We start from the raw sequence: 15,861 nt of genomic DNA, 5'->3' as shown, positions 1-15,861 counted from the left end.
CAGTCAAACCTCTCTCAAACTGCCCACCTTCTTCATAACATAGGACAGGATACATTAAATAATATAATATTTGCCAAAGACAGAATGGTTACAGGAGAAATACCTTTGATCATAGGTCAACCATCAACTCACCAAATGGTACAAAGACTTCAGTGACTGCCATTGTATGGGATTGAACCAGAAATGCTTTTCTCTTTAGTCAGTAACTTAACTGTAAAACCTCAAGGATCCCTAATAACCTACAGAAAGGCAAAATGCAATAAGGTTAACGTAAACAATAGTAAATTTCTTACAGTTTTCACAAGACTTGTTTTGCCAACATAAGGCAGTCCATAAACTTGTATTATTTGAGTATCTTCATCGTTGATCAAGATCTTCAGTTCTTCCCTCTCATAATGTCGTCCAACAAAGTGTCTGCCAGAATTGCCTTGATGTCTCATGTAATTGGGGGGTAATCGATATGGTGTTGCCATACTGATAATTTAGAAATTTCTTTCGTCTTTCTGAATTTTCAAAAGCTGGAATTCTGGTGAAGATAAACAGAAGAGATAATTGTTGTGTTATGGGATAAAGTGGAACCCTCAACTATGTATGATGCTTAGAAAAATAAAATTTTATAAATTTTCCACTTGTACAAAGTCTACATCAAACTTAGGTGATGGGACACTTGCAAATGATGGAGGGTTCGAAGAAGTCGTAGAGGATTCTGTTGTTGAATTGCTCGTGTCCCAGATAGATTGTTAATTAATCAAGGAACTGATTTTGTTAGATCAAGAGTAAAATGAGTAATGGTCGTGCCGGATATCTTGGAAGTTTCAGATTAGTATGAATGGAAATAAAAATAAGAGCTTTTTACGGTTATCTCTTTAGATTTTCAGGAGAAAATTGTAACCAGCAGTGGTTTGTTATGGTGTTTTGTATCCGAAGCAAATGAGTGCTGGCTATAATTTCTTTAGGAAATCTTTAGAGATGACTTTAACATGTGATTTAATAGCACTGCTAACACAGGAGAAAACAGTATTGACTTATAAAAGCATTTAATATATTTTGTTGTATATTCATCATCATCATCATCGTTTAACATCTGCTTTCCATGCTAAACAGATGGCTGCACCAGGCTCCAATCTGATCTCGCAGAGTTTCTACAGCTTGATGCCCTTCCTAACGCCAACCAGAACTTTGTGATTAACTTTAATTTTCCCCTAATATTGTTCTGGTTGCCAGAATATAACTTTAGGTCAACAACAAAAATTGTGAGGGTAACATTAATGCTATTCTTTTCTGCATGTCCCGGTATATAACTTTGGCTTCATTTCTCGTTCGTCTTTACATGTTCTCAGCTTTTAGGGCTCATGTCTCACCACCATGTAATATTGCTCTTCATATACAAGCTTCATTCAGTCTTCCTTTCACTTAGAAAGAGGGACATTTAGTTGCCGACAGAGGCAAGAGCTCTCTGAATTGTCTACATTTCATTCTTACTCTAGAAATTACACTTTCAGAACATCTTTCTCCACTGCCAACTGGGTCGTAGGTAAGAGAAATGATCTACTTCCTCTGGAGTAAGGGGTTTCAACCAGTTTTTATCTAGAGGTACAGGTGTGGCCGTGCGGTAAGAAGCTTGCTTCCCAACCACATGGTTCTGGGTTTAGTCCCTCTGCATGGCAACTTGAGCAAGTTTCTCCTATTATAGACTTAGGTCAACCAAAGCCTTGTGAGTGGATTTGGTAAATGGAAATAGAAAGAAGCCCATCGTATTTGTGTATATATGTGTGTGTGTGTGTGTGTGTGTCCATCACCACTTGACAACCGGTGCTGGTGTGTTTACGTCCCCTGAACTTAGTGATTCGGCCAAAGAGACAGACAGAATAAGAACTAGGCTTAAGAAATAAGTCCTGGGGCCGTTTTGTTCAAGTCAGTGCACCAGCATGGGTGCAATCAAATGATAAAAACAAGTAAAGGAATAAAAGTAAAAAGGGACCCCTTTAATTATTATTTTATTCTGGTGGACCCCACTCCAACCGCCACTCAATGTTTAATAACTAATTTTATAGATACTTCTTCCAAAAGTCCTATTTTGTTTGTCACACATTCACTTGTGTAGTTTGAACCATGTAAAACGTCAGGGAAAGAAATTTAGCTGTTTCTTACAAGAAATACACTTGAAACAGAATATTTTTCATTGATCCTTCAAACACTTCTGTGATTCCCCAGTTTACTATTTTGCTTGCGTGGACTCCCCAAAAAGGCTTATAGAGCCTCTCCCAACTTCCCCGGGAGTCATATATACAGCATGGCTGAGAACCACTGTTCCAGAAAGCCTTCAAGGCATTTCACAAAATCATGTTTCCCCTCTCATGTGTCCATAGACTTTATAACTTCTGTGCATCTTCCACAGAGAAACACTACTTTCATGGCGGGGATCTTTTATTATTTTGTTAGTCATGATCAAGTTTCTTGTCGTTCACATTCCCTTCAAAAAACAGTTTATTGAGTTGTTTAAAGATAAGCGTTTACTCTGTTGTCAATACGACTATTATTAATTGTGCAGTTTGTCTGAGTGGTTTTGTTTGGTAAGGTGAGATAGTTTTTTTTCGACAAATTTAGGTTGCTGACATAATTGTTTCTCGTACGTATGTATGGGTGTGTGTGTATGTAAGTATGTGTGAACGTATGAACATATGTATGTGTACGTGTGCTTGTGTGAGCAAATGCATATTTGTGTGTGTGTATGTGCGTGTGTGTGTGTGTGTGTGTGTGTGTGTGTGTGTGTGTGTGTGTGTGCGTGTGTGTGTGTATTATCAATGAAATTGGAGACAGAAGCACACAGGTTCTAAAAAAATGAGATGTGAGTCATCAGTATACATGCACAATTGTACAAACGGGGGGAGAGAGAGAGAGAGAGAGAAGGAGAAAGAGAGAGAAGGAGAGAGAGAGAAAGACAGAGAGAGAGAGAGAGAGTAAGAGAGATTGACTGACAGTCAGAGACAGACAGAGACAGAGACAGGGAAACAGTGATATTAATCTCATCCTTATTCGAGTGTAAAGTATTATTACCCAAAAATGAATTCTAGATAATGTTTCATTCTGAGTGTTAGGATATTATCACGGCCAGATTATATCATAACACTGAGATTATATCATAACACTGAGATTATAGCATAACACTGAGATTATATCATAACACTGAGATTATATCATAACACTGAGATTATATCATAACACTGAGATTATATCATAACACTGAGATTATATCATAACACTGAGATTATATCATAATACTGAGATTATATCATAACACTGAGATTATATCATAACACTGAGATTATATCATAACGATGAGATTATATCATAACACTGAGATTATATCATAATACTGAGATTATATCATAACACTGAGATTATATCATAACACTGAGATTATATCATAACACTGAGATTATATCATAACACTGAGATTATATCATAACACTGAGATTATATCATAACACCGAGATTATATCATAACGCCGAGATTATATCATAACACTGAGATTATATCATAACACTGAGATTATAGCATAACGCTGAGATTATAGCATAACGCTGAGATTATATCATAACACTGAGATTATATCATAATACTGAGATTATATCATAACACTGAGATTATAGTATAACACTGCGAGAACAGAACTATTATGAAGAAAACTAGTTTCAGTTTTACAATTTTCAGTTAGGGGCCCAGTCCCTCCGAACGCCTTAAATGCCACAAGTTGGAAGAGATAGTTCACTGTCAGGTCCCGATATTCAGGGTTTTCTTCTATTCGGCTACGGAAGCAGTAACCCTCCCATTAATTGCAGCATCCAGGATGTGGTGGGGAAAAAATGAGTTTCAGACTGTCGTGTCCCAAATGAGGGGCTTACCTCTGACCCAGGGACAGAAGATAAGACCATCTGGTCTCTTTCCACCACTTCGGGATAACCCCAACGGCTCCTGGACTGAGAAGATATTAATCTGAGTCAGGGTTTCTTAATAATTAGGTTTAGTTCGGTGTGACGAGCAAAACAAACCAGCATTTGGGTGGTAAGACAGACTGTGAAGACCTGTGGGGTTGAAGGGCCTACTAAATATCTCTCACTCTCTCCTCCTGCATCTAGCAGCTCACCCGCGACAGACCAAGGTCCCATCCAGGTGGAGAACCTATACGTCCTTGAAACCGGGAAACCGGTCCTTAGGAGCCAGGAGTGGCTCGAGAAGGAACAAACAACAACAACTTACATCTAAAGCAAAATTTTTTCAAGTCCCCTTGAAATACTATTGTGGGTCCCTAATTCACTATTTTGTTGTGTAGACCCTAAAATAACTTTTATGGACCCTGGTTGAGAACCACCGATCTAGACTGAGTAGACCCCCAATGTGGCCACAGGCATCAATCCAGTTCCCCAGAATTTTGCATGAGCTGAAATTAGGTGACACCTTGACATTTGATCAGATTGATCAAGGAGAGAGTTGAGAGTGGCACCTGAATGCAGATTGTCCGATACTATCTGTTTCCGTCTATCCTCCACTGTACCCGGAAACCCAAGGTCTCTCCACTGACAGACCCAGCTCTGGAGGAGAGAGGATGTTGCCTACCAGAGGGGAACAAGCGTGGTTGGAATATGGTGTTTTGTGTGTGTGTGTGTACAACATGTTCGCGGTCCAGTGACTGAAACAAATAAAAGATATTTAAAATAATAATCACCTGCTCCTGACGTTGATGTCCTTTAAACACCCTACAATCCTGAACAAGCAGACCCATAGGTTCAAAAAGACGTCTTAGCTGTGACCATCACCTCTTATTTTAAAACACTGTGTATCTAGGGCTATATAATCCAATGTGCCTACATTATTTATCTTCTTCATTTTTTAACGACGACAGCGGTTGATATAAATGTGGGAAAACTGGATTTTTCTCCTTCATTTCCTCACGAAAACTACACACTGAATGAATATCAATGTGGGTTATTTCCCCCTCCCTGTCACAGTCTAATTACTCTATCGACGCTGTTGATTCGTTCTCCTTTCTTCTCTATATCTTTCTCCATTCTCTCTCTTTATTTTCATGTCACTCACTCTCTTTCTTTCTTTCTTCCTTTTTTCCTTCCTTTCTTTCTTTCTCTCTCTCACTCTCCCATCTCATATTTCTCCAGTCACTGCCAAGAGCACTCTCTCTCTCTGTCTACATCTATCTATCTATCTATCTATCTATCTATCTATCTATCTATCTATCTATCTATCTATCTATCTATCTATCTATCTATCTATCTATCTATCTATCTATCTATCACTTTTCTGCATATATCTTTCCTGTATCTGTCTAGTATTTAGTGCTATCAGAGAGACTATGTGACATTTCAAATGCTGTATGCACGGATCTCAAACGCCTACCTCCTTTATCTCTTCTCACGTAGGGAAACCTGTCGATATCACAATTTCTGTGGAGATTTCTTGTTGACGTCAGAACCTTGCGGGTGTTAATGTCTATGCAGTGGATTTCTTCTACAGACCAGTCAAGCGTCCCAAATGTCGGAATTGTTCCACGAATTTATGTATTCAATGGAGGTACTCAAGCTTTTTAAGAGAGAGTTTTTCATGAGAACATACAGAACACTTTTGACGCCCACCTATTTTTTGTGCTAAACCCAAAACATCTACTGATGATGACTAACTTCTCTCTTGCCATTCCACTTATTGTTCTCTCAATAAGGGAACCATGATTAATGTATTTCTCTCGTGACCTGTTTTTGACAAGTATTCATTCGTTTGTGAATGACTGTATATAAATATTCTGCATTTATCCTGAAACACATATGCAGTCATAACTTCACAAGCACCTGTATCGTTCGATTTTACCTCTCTCACTAGAAGGTGAGTGTTGTAGGAACTGATATTCTCTTCCTGGTTGAGTTTTCTCTTCCTGGTTGAGAATCGAAGTTCCAATCTAAAACTTCTCTCTTGCCATTCCACCCATGGTTCTGTCAATAAGGGAACCATGATTAAGGTATTTCCCTCTTGTAACGGTTAGTACTACGTCGTTGCAGTCGGGGGTCACCAATTGTAACGGTTTTTGTTAAGGTGTTAGTTGCCAGTGTGCAAGATTGGGAGCAGAACAGAGATTGAAGTTGTAAAGAGATATTTATTCACCTTTACATTAATATATATCCAAAACCACGACAGGTTGGTATTTATAATAGTAGGAGCACTCCGTCGGTTACGACGAGGAGGGTCCCAGCTGATACGATCAACGGAACAGCTTGCTCGTCGAATTAACGTGCAAGTGGCTGAGCACTCCACAGATACGTGTACCCTTAACGTAGTTCTCGAGGAGATTCAGCGTGACACAGAGTGTGACAAGGCTTGCCCTTTGAAATACAGGTACAACAGAAACAGGAAGAAAGAGTGAGAGAAAGTTGTGGTGAAAGAGTACAGCAGAGTTCACCACCACCCCCTGCAGGAGCCTTGTGAAGCTTTAGGTGTTTTCGCTCAATAAACACTCACGATAACCGGTCTGGGAATCGAAACCGCGATCTTACGACCGCGAGTCCGCTGCCCTAACCACTGGGCCATTGCGCCTCCGGTATGTATAACTGGTTAAATAGAAAAGCATGAAAGGTAAAAAGAGTTAATTTCGGCCGGTAGGTGTGTACACGATTTCATAGTAGTATATATAGAGAGAGATGGTAATGTTACAAAGAAAAGCAGGTGAGTTAGTGAAAGGGAGAGTGGTGGGACGAAACAACTGCTTCGTTGGTGAGTTACCATAGTTGTCCCTTTGTTCAGCCGGTCAGCCAGACTCGGTTCTCACTAACTGACTTTGGCTTGCCGAGTTCTTGTTTTTATAACTATCCCAAACCAGACAGAAGTATAGACACATTGTTGAGAACAATAGATTTCGTTGGTGGTACCTTTTATCTCTATTCTAGCTTTTGGTGGCCCAGAAGAGATTATAAGGGTCAAGTGGCAAAACCATTATTCTGCTTAGCGATGGTATCTGGCAAATGTAACTGCTGTCACTCACAGAAAAACTATTGTTTTGCTGTGAGAAAAGTGCTGTTGAACTGTTAAATTAAAATTGGCGATCGAGGATCGAATCCACGCCAAGCCTTCATGAACCACTGCACTCTCCTGACCTGTTTTTGACAAGTATTCATTCGTGTGTAAATGACTGTATATACATTTTCTGCATTTTTCCTGAAACACATATGCAGTCATAACTACACAAGCAACTGTATCGTTCGATTTTTAGCTCTTCCACAGGAAAGTGAGTGTTGTAGAAACTGGAATTTCTCTTCCTAGCTGAGATTCGAAATCGAATCTAAAACTTCTCTCATGTCATTCCACTTTTCGTTCTGTCAATAAGGGAACCATGAATAAGGTATTTCTTTGTTGACCTGTGAACCGTGAGTATCGTAACAAGTTCACGTACGATAACGGTCGACCTACATCCACCCACCCTTTGTTCACAACGGTGTGTACACCCGTGTAACTATTGTGTATATTGCTATAACTAAGGTGGCCAGCTAGCAGAAACGTTAGCACGGCGGGTGAAATGCTGAGCGGTATTTCGTCTGCCGTTACGTTCTGAGTTTAAATTCCACCGAGGTCGACTTTGCCTTTCATCCTTTCAGGGTCGATAAATTAAGTACCAGTTACGTACTGGGGTCGATGTAATCGACTTAATCCGTTTGTTTGTCTGTGTTCGTCCTCTCTGTGTTTAGCCCCTTGTGGGTAGAAAAGAAATAGGTATTTCGTCTGCCGCTAAGTTCTGAGTTCAAATTCTACCGAGGTCGACTTTGCCTTTCATCCTTTTCAGGTCGATTAAATAAGTACCAGTTACGCACTGGGGTCGATGTAATCGACCTAATCCGTTTGTCTGTTTTTGTTTGTCTCCTCTGTGTTTAGCCCCTTGTGGGTAGTAAAGAAATAGGTATATCGTCTGTCGCTACGTTCTGAGTTCAAATTCCGCCGCGGTCGACTTTGCCTTTCATCCTTTCGCGGTCGATTAAATAAGTACCAGTTACGCACTGGGGTCGATGTAATCGACTTATTCTGTTTGTCTGTCCTTGTTTGTCCTCTATGTGTTTAGCCCCTTTAGATCAAATCGACTGGCCCCCTTCCCCGAAATTTCGAGTAGAAAAGTATATTGTTATAAATACAAACATTTGGAGAGACAACAGACAAAGAGCAGGCCGACCGGTTTCAAATACCTATTTCTTTATTACCCACAAGGGGCTAAACACAGAGACGGTTCCAAATACCGTCTCGACAGAACGTCATAGAGGAACAGCCAAGGAATTCCCCAACGATGCAGTTGTCCTGTCCACCCCTCTCTAACTTTCTTACCCACTCACTTTCATTTCGACAACATCACTTGATTTATTTATGTACGGCTGCTAGAACGCTATCCACCCTTTCACTAGAAAATATATCTCTCGTTACCTCGTATGCTATCCAACTGTTTTCATACACGTCTACCCGTCGTGGTTTGGCTGTAATTATATGTAGTGGAGAAATAAATACGTTATTCACCACTTCGGCCACTGTCTTTCTTTCGTGAAATCAACATCCTCTTCGCTTCCAGCATATTGCATTATCCGCTACATATGATATATATATATATATACATATATATATATATATATATATATATATATATATATATGATTATGTATGTATATATATATATATATATATATATATTATATATATATATATAATATGTATATATATATATATAATATATATATATATATATATATATATATATATATATATATATATATATATATATTATATATAATATATATATATATATATATATTGATAGAAATGGTAAGGCAACAAAAGAGATGAAAGAAAACTCGATGTTATCTAAATAGAGGAATTTATCTGTCAATATAATAGGTGACAATTGAACTATCAAGATTACTCCTTTTCGCCAGATGAGTGGGCTGGAGCAACGTGAAATAAAGTATCTTGCTCAAGGATACAACGCGCCAACGGGAATCGAACTAAGGACCTTACGACCGCGAGGCGAATGGCCCCTTGCCACTAAGTCACGTGCCTTCAAAAACACTATATACATATAAATGCACATATGAATACGTGCCCAAACAGGGTGTTAAAGGTTCAGGCATCTGCGCCCCTATTCAAACCCCACCAAAGAACTCCGAAAACATTTATCAACCCTACACGCCTACCAACCCCTTAACACCCTACACGCCTACCAACCCCTTAACACCCTACACATATTTCTACCCAACAGATTCGCATTCTTATAGCCAAACATAAGAATTTAGAGACCAGGGGACGTAACTCTTAGTAAATTCCACACAATTATTTTCCGTGACTTCATTTCGTTCCCGCTCTCTCCTTTTTACAACAACCACAAACGAAATGTGGCATTTTGTCACCTTCTGCCGCAAGGAACTGTCGAATATTTATTCTATGCCTTCCATCTCTGACTCGGAAGCACATGTGTTTTAGATAACCATCCAACTATCCAATATCTGGTTATCTGACAATAATTTTACTTTAAACAGAATACTTTTTCTCGAGTATTTATTTACTATTTTTCGTTTTTGGATTTGGTTCGCAAGATTCTTTATATGAGTTCGTATGTTGAAGCATAATCTGTTGTGTCTGGGGAGAGTCATTTTCTTCACCGGTAAAATTTCCACGTTTTTCTTATTTTTATTGTCCTAAAATTTTCGTTGCGTCTTGCAACCTTTTCAATAGTTTTATTTATTATACTTTAACAAGAACAGCTTCGAAGTCTCGGATTGCTTATCCTTCATCAGGCTGTGATATGTTTGAGTTCATCTATTAAACTGCCCACAGCTATAATGTAGTCAATCATACCAAAAATGTACAATCATAAACCATTCTTTATTCTACAATCTTTAATCGTTGTTGAATATCGATTTCATATAAATTAGATCTCAGTCCGCAAACTTTATGAATATAATTCTCTTGAGAACAATTCAAATATTGCCTGAAGTTCTTACAATAATACAAAGAACTGGGATTGAGTCCATGAGGAGTCCAGCCCGTTCTTCATTTTGGTTGAGTTTATCTAAAGGAGTAGTTTCAAGGAATGGTACTTGGCAATAGCATTGGAATATCGTAGCTTCTGTTTCTCATTTACACTTCGTTTCAATAGTTGTCTTATTTCGTTCAAAAGATTTTCCAAATGAAACAGCTGGTTCTAGATGTAACAAAGTGAAATTAAACAACATTATATATAGATGAGTGTATTTTTCCCTTGTTAACAATTAACAAGGACAAAATAGATAAGTATTTACCAGGCTAGCAAAAAATTACACAAGTAAAGAGGGTGTAACTCCTTGTTTTTAAAGGTAGAAACTTAGGGTTTACTTGGAATTTTTTGTATGATATATAAATAAATAAATGGAGTTTAACGCAGGTATAAATCAAATACTTTCACTTTTGACGTGTTTCGAATATTATTCACTGATATTATTCAAAGGAATTAAATGGTATAAAACAATGCAATTTTCTCTTCAGGGATGTGAAGAAACATGTGTCGAAAGTAAAAGTATTTGATTTATACCTGCGTTAAACTCCATTTATATATATATAATAAAATTATAAATTAGGGTATCTACGATGCTGACCACTTGAAAAAAATCGTTCTTTCATATTAAATTAACGATCTTATCCTTACTATATAATAAATATATATATATATATATATATATATATACAAATTATATAAATATATGCACATATACACATTTATAAGTACATACCTACATATATATGTATATATGGGTACAGGACATAAGAAACGTTGAACACAATGAGAAACGAAAACAAAAAACAAAAACATAGAAACGAACTTTTTTTCGAACAACAAAAAAAAAACCCAGAGAAACGATACATACAACATAAGGTATATTTCTCTTCACTTGTCCCTGTTTCATCTACTCCACGTTGCGAAGGTAAGGACAAAAGATATATATATATATTCCTATACTCTTTTACTTGTTTCAGTCATTTGACTGCGGCCATGCTGGAGCACCGCCTTTAGTCGAGCAAATCGACCCCAGGACTTATTCTTTGTAAGCCCAGTACTTATTCTATCGGTCACTTTTTGCCGAACCGCTATGTGACGGGGACGTAAACACACCAGCATCGGTTGTCAAGCAATGCTAGGGGGACAAACACAGACACACAAACACACACACACACACACACACACACACACACACACACACACACACACACATATATATATATATATATATATACGTATATATGACAGGCTTCTTTCAGTTTCCGTCTACCAAATCCACCCGCAAGGCATTGGTCGGCCCGGGGCTATAGCAGAAGACACTTGCCCAATATGCCACGCATTGGGAATGAACCCGGAACCATGTGTTGGTTAGCAAGCTACTTACCACAGAGACACTCCTGCGCCTATATATTCCCTATATATATATATATATATATATATATATATAGGGAATATAAAGTAGGTACAAGATGTTGAAGTGGCTACATGTATGTTATTGCCAGAGTCCATAAAGAGATGAAAGAATAAGTTCAAGACCTATATATTTACTACATAAAAATATATTTTATTTACTGGTCAATGATACATAAAATCAAAATGTAGAATCCAGTTGAATAAAGTAATCTATACAAGAAAATTCAGAGATAGAAAATGTAGAAATAACAGCTAGGTGGTGGTTTCAGTCATGTGGCATAGAGAAATAGAAGGACATAGCAATGACGTAATTGGCTCTAAGTCTAATTGACTAAGGAGCGAAAAGCTGGGTTAGCTAATTGTTTTTATTAATGGAACGCAAGACATTCTAGAAACTTCCAAGAGAAACGCTAAGTTTCTTGAATGATTAAAAATCATGTCTCATGACATAGATGCTTCGAGAAACTTATGAAATGAAGGTTACTCTATGATGTTTCTTGTAAGGGAGATCATTCAATTATCTGGGGAAGCACTCCGTCGGTTACGACGATGAGGGTTCCAGTTGATCCGATCAACGGAACAGCCTGCTCGTGAAATTAACGTGTAAGTGGCTGAGCGCTCCACAGACACGTGTACCCTTAACGTAGTTCTCGGGGATATTCAGCGTGACACAGAGAGTGACAAGGCCGGCCCTTTGAAATACAGGTACAACAGAAACAGGAAGTAAGAGTGAGAGAAAGTTGTGGTGAAAGAGTACAGCATGGATCACCACCATCCCTGCCGGAGCCTCGTGGAGCTTTAGATGTTTTCGCTCAATAAACACTCACAACGCCCGGTCTGGGAATCGAAACCGCGATGGTACGACCGCGAGTCCGCTGCCCTAACCACTGGGCCATTGCGCCTCCAATTATCTATCTACCGCTACACACACATATGTGTGTGTGTATGCGTGTGTTTAATATATGAATGAGAAAATGAAGAAAATGAAGAAATTAGAAAAACATTGAGGTACAGACGTTATCTATTTAAAGAGATTCAAATTTATGCAAAGCAATTCCTGCCTTCTGCTGTTTCCACACTCAATCTACTCAATTACAGAAATAAAATTCAAATTCCCATATTTGAAACCACTCACTTGGGCATTTTTTTCAGAGAGAATTTCCAAAAGGAAATTGCATTCGGACATATAAGCTAACCTACGATAAACTCAGATGTGTGTGTTTTTGTGATTGCAAGCGTTCCGTAAAAACCGTTATTACCATCTGTATATATAATATATATATATATATATATATATATATATATATATATATATATATATATATATATATATATATATATATATATAAAAGGCAGTGTGTGTGTGTGTGTGTGTGTGTGTACGTGAATGTAATTTATGCACGTCCACAAATTAGCATGCTTGTCGCTCCAATTTTAGGAGGACATTCGTCATGGTCCTAGCTGTGTTTTCGTCAACTTATTTTTCCCAGAGGCACCAGCGAATAGCGGTAAAAATTAATTTTCAATCAAAACTTTTATTCGGAGAAATCCACCATTGTTTGCCTTCTAACGACGATTAAGTTTTGTCGAGGATCTTTGCGTTTTGACCGGCAGATTTCGAAAATAATTTTTTGTAAGTAAACACTTTCAAACTTCGTATACTGGTAGAATGTAATTGGTAGGGAGGCACTTCACGAAACTGAGGAATTACCAAAACTAATGGAGGACCGAGATACCTGACATAATTTTTTCCTACTATAGGCACAAAGCCTGAAAACTTGGACGAATGGTTTAGTTAATTATATTGACCCCAGTACTCAACTGGTATTCTATTGACCTTGAAAGGATGAAAGGCCAAGTCAACCTTGGTAGTATCTGAACTGAGAACATAAAAGAGCCAGGAGCAAAACTGGTAAGTATTTTGTCTAGCAAGGTAACGATTCTGTCATCTTGAGGCCCTAACCTGACATATCGCTATGGTTTCAAATTTTGGCACAAGGCCAGCAATTTCAGGAGTGAGCGTAAATTACATCAACCCCAGTGCTCAACTGGTACTTATTTTTTTGACCCCCAAAGAACAAAAGGCAAAACAGACTCCAGCAGAATTTGAACTCAGAACGGGAAGGCGGACGAAATGCCAATAACCATTTTGCCCAGCATGCTAATGATTCTACCTGTTTGACACCTTAATACAGAGAATAATATTGATTTCGCATTTTGGCACAGGCCAGCAATTCAACGAATCGGGTGGAAAGCTGATTACATCGACCCACTGCTCAATTGGTTCTTATTTTATTGACCCCGAAAGGATGAAAGGTAAAACTGACATCAGCAGAATTTGAACTCAGAATGTAAAGACGGACGAAAATCTGTTAAGTATTTTGCCTGGTACAGTAACGATTCTGCCAGCTTGCTCTTCTTTAGCTGACATATCATAATAAAATTCCTCACGGTAGCAGCTACTTGAAGAATGAAGAAGTCATACCAACCCATCCTTCCATTAATCCTATGCCTCTCAACCATTTTCTGCCCTCTGGACCACTTTGGTTCCTATTTTACTCAAAGAGATCTTCTTAACCATTCAATGTTTAAAAAATCCCATTCTTTTATTTTTTTATTCTTTTATACATTTCAACCCTAAGGCTGTGACCATGCTGGGGCACTTGGTTATTGTATTAAAAAAATTGTTAAAATATTTTTTTGTATTTTAGAAGTATAACCAATTTATTGCACATAAATTGTAACAGAACCTTATTTGAGCCCCTAAGGGTCATGTAGACCCAGGTTTAAAACCACTGCATTAATCTATCCCTCCATCTTTCACTCAACCCATATATCCATCAATCAAGCCATCAATCTGTCAATCATCAATGAATCCCGCAATCAATCAACAATTACAATACATGCTATAATTAACCATACCTGAGGGTTTTCCAAATTGAGATAAACCAGGTGTTCGAAGGCCATTGAGAAAACTTCAACCTCTGATACGCTGCTCAACAAATGGTCGGTGTTACCATTCAATATGTCCTGAAAAATAATCTTGGCTTTATCGAATTCCTCTTTCAGCAGATAGCAGTGAGCAATTGCGTGAATGACAGTGATCCTTCCAATGAAATTTGGGTTTATCTGGTTGTAGATATCCAAAGCGTCATGAAAATATGTCAGGCTGTTGGAGATTTCCTGCCTGGAATATGATGGCCTAGTGGTTCAATGGTAAGATCGAGTTCAAAGTGGCAGAGGTGTTGTTGGTGGTGGTGGTGGTAGTGGCAATGATGGTGGTGACAGTGATGTTGATTGTAGTGGTGGTGGTAGCAGTCGTGGTGATAATGATAATGATGGTAGTAGTGTTGATGATGGTGGTGGTCTGAGGATGATGGTGGTGGTAGTAGTAATAGTACAGGTGGCAGGGATAGTGGTGAGTGGCGGTGATGGTGATGATGGCGGCAGTGGTGATGATGGTGGGGATTATAGTGGTGGTGGTGTGGTGGTGATTGTAGTGGTGGTGGTAGTGGTGTCGGCAGTGATGGTAATCATGGTGGTAGTAGTGGCGATGGTGGTTTTGGTATTAATTTTGGTGCAGGTGGGAGTAGTGGTGATGATGGTGGTGGTGGTGGTAATAGTAATGGTAGCAATGGTAGTAATGTTACTGGTAGAGCTGGTGGTGGTGGTAGTGATTGGTCGATACAAACAAAATCAGAGGGAAAATTAAATATAAGTAAAAGAAAAAGATACTTATTTTGATACATACCTGTTATCTTTTATTTGTTTCAGCCATTAGACTGAGGTCATGCTGGGGCATTGTCAGGAAGAAATTTTTAGTCAAATGAATCGACTCCCCACTACTTATTCTATCAGTCTCTTTTGCTGAATAGCTAAGTTACTCCATTTTCCTCTATTATTTTTGTACGTATATATGTATGTATATATATATATATATATATATATATATATATAGTATATATATATATATATATATATAGATATAGAATATATATAAATATATATATATATATATATATATATATGTATATAATATATATATATATGTAGTATATCTATATATGTATATATATATATATATAGCGATGGGTTTCTTTAAGCTTCTGTCTTCTAAATCCACTCACAAGGCTTTGGTTTGTCCAAGGCTATAGAATAAGACACTTGCTCAAGGTGCTAAGCAGTGGGACTGAACCTAGACCCATGTGATAGAGAAATAAGTTTCCTACCACGCAACCATGCCTGTGCCCTGTAAGAAGACCTTCACCACCACACGTATAAGAGGCACAAGTGACAAATTCTGAGAGCCAAGATCAAGGAGAGTAAAACGGTTGAAGCATCCTGTTGAGCCAGGGATGATCTGGTTCTCCTCAGAACTTCTGCT

At 38.1% G+C, this 15,861-nt stretch overlaps 3 protein-coding genes across 7 annotated transcripts in view; 1 reads left to right on the top strand and 2 right to left on the bottom strand.

The window, feature by feature from the left end:
• LOC115223659 overlaps positions 1-15,861 on the top strand; it is a 232,348-nt gene that overhangs the window by 73,381 nt on the left and 143,106 nt on the right. The window lies entirely within an intron of this gene.
• The window catches only part of LOC118767588, a 79,893-nt gene that overhangs the window by 42,184 nt on the left and 21,848 nt on the right, over positions 1-15,861 (bottom strand). For 2 of the 4 annotated variants that reach the window (XM_036512378.1, XM_036512376.1), the window contains exons 1-2: positions 4,728-5,010; positions 294-526 (exon numbers count right to left, since the gene is read on the bottom strand). In XM_036512378.1, the coding sequence (XP_036368271.1) occupies positions 294-473 (180 nt within the window). In that variant the 5' untranslated portion in view covers positions 474-526; positions 4,728-5,010. Of the gene's footprint in view, positions 1-293; positions 527-4,727; positions 5,011-14,399; positions 14,481-15,861 lie in introns of those variants that run through there. The other 2 variants (XM_036512379.1, XM_036512377.1) reach the window with 2 other exon arrangements.
• The window catches only part of LOC115223655, a 63,663-nt gene continuing 57,699 nt past the window's right edge, over positions 9,898-15,861 (bottom strand). Inside the window, exon 11 of the mRNA XM_036512385.1 lies at positions 9,898-10,232. Within this exon, the coding sequence (XP_036368278.1) occupies positions 10,101-10,232 (132 nt within the window). The 3' untranslated portion in view covers positions 9,898-10,100. The remainder of the gene's footprint in view (positions 10,233-15,861) is intronic.

The sequence above is a fragment of the Octopus sinensis genome, linkage group LG23 (assembly GCF_006345805.1).
Source record: "Octopus sinensis linkage group LG23, ASM634580v1, whole genome shotgun sequence".
NCBI classification, from domain to species: domain Eukaryota; kingdom Metazoa; phylum Mollusca; class Cephalopoda; order Octopoda; family Octopodidae; genus Octopus; species Octopus sinensis.
Note: the sequence above shows the minus strand (reverse complement) of the source record. Positions and strands in the feature narration are given on the sequence as shown.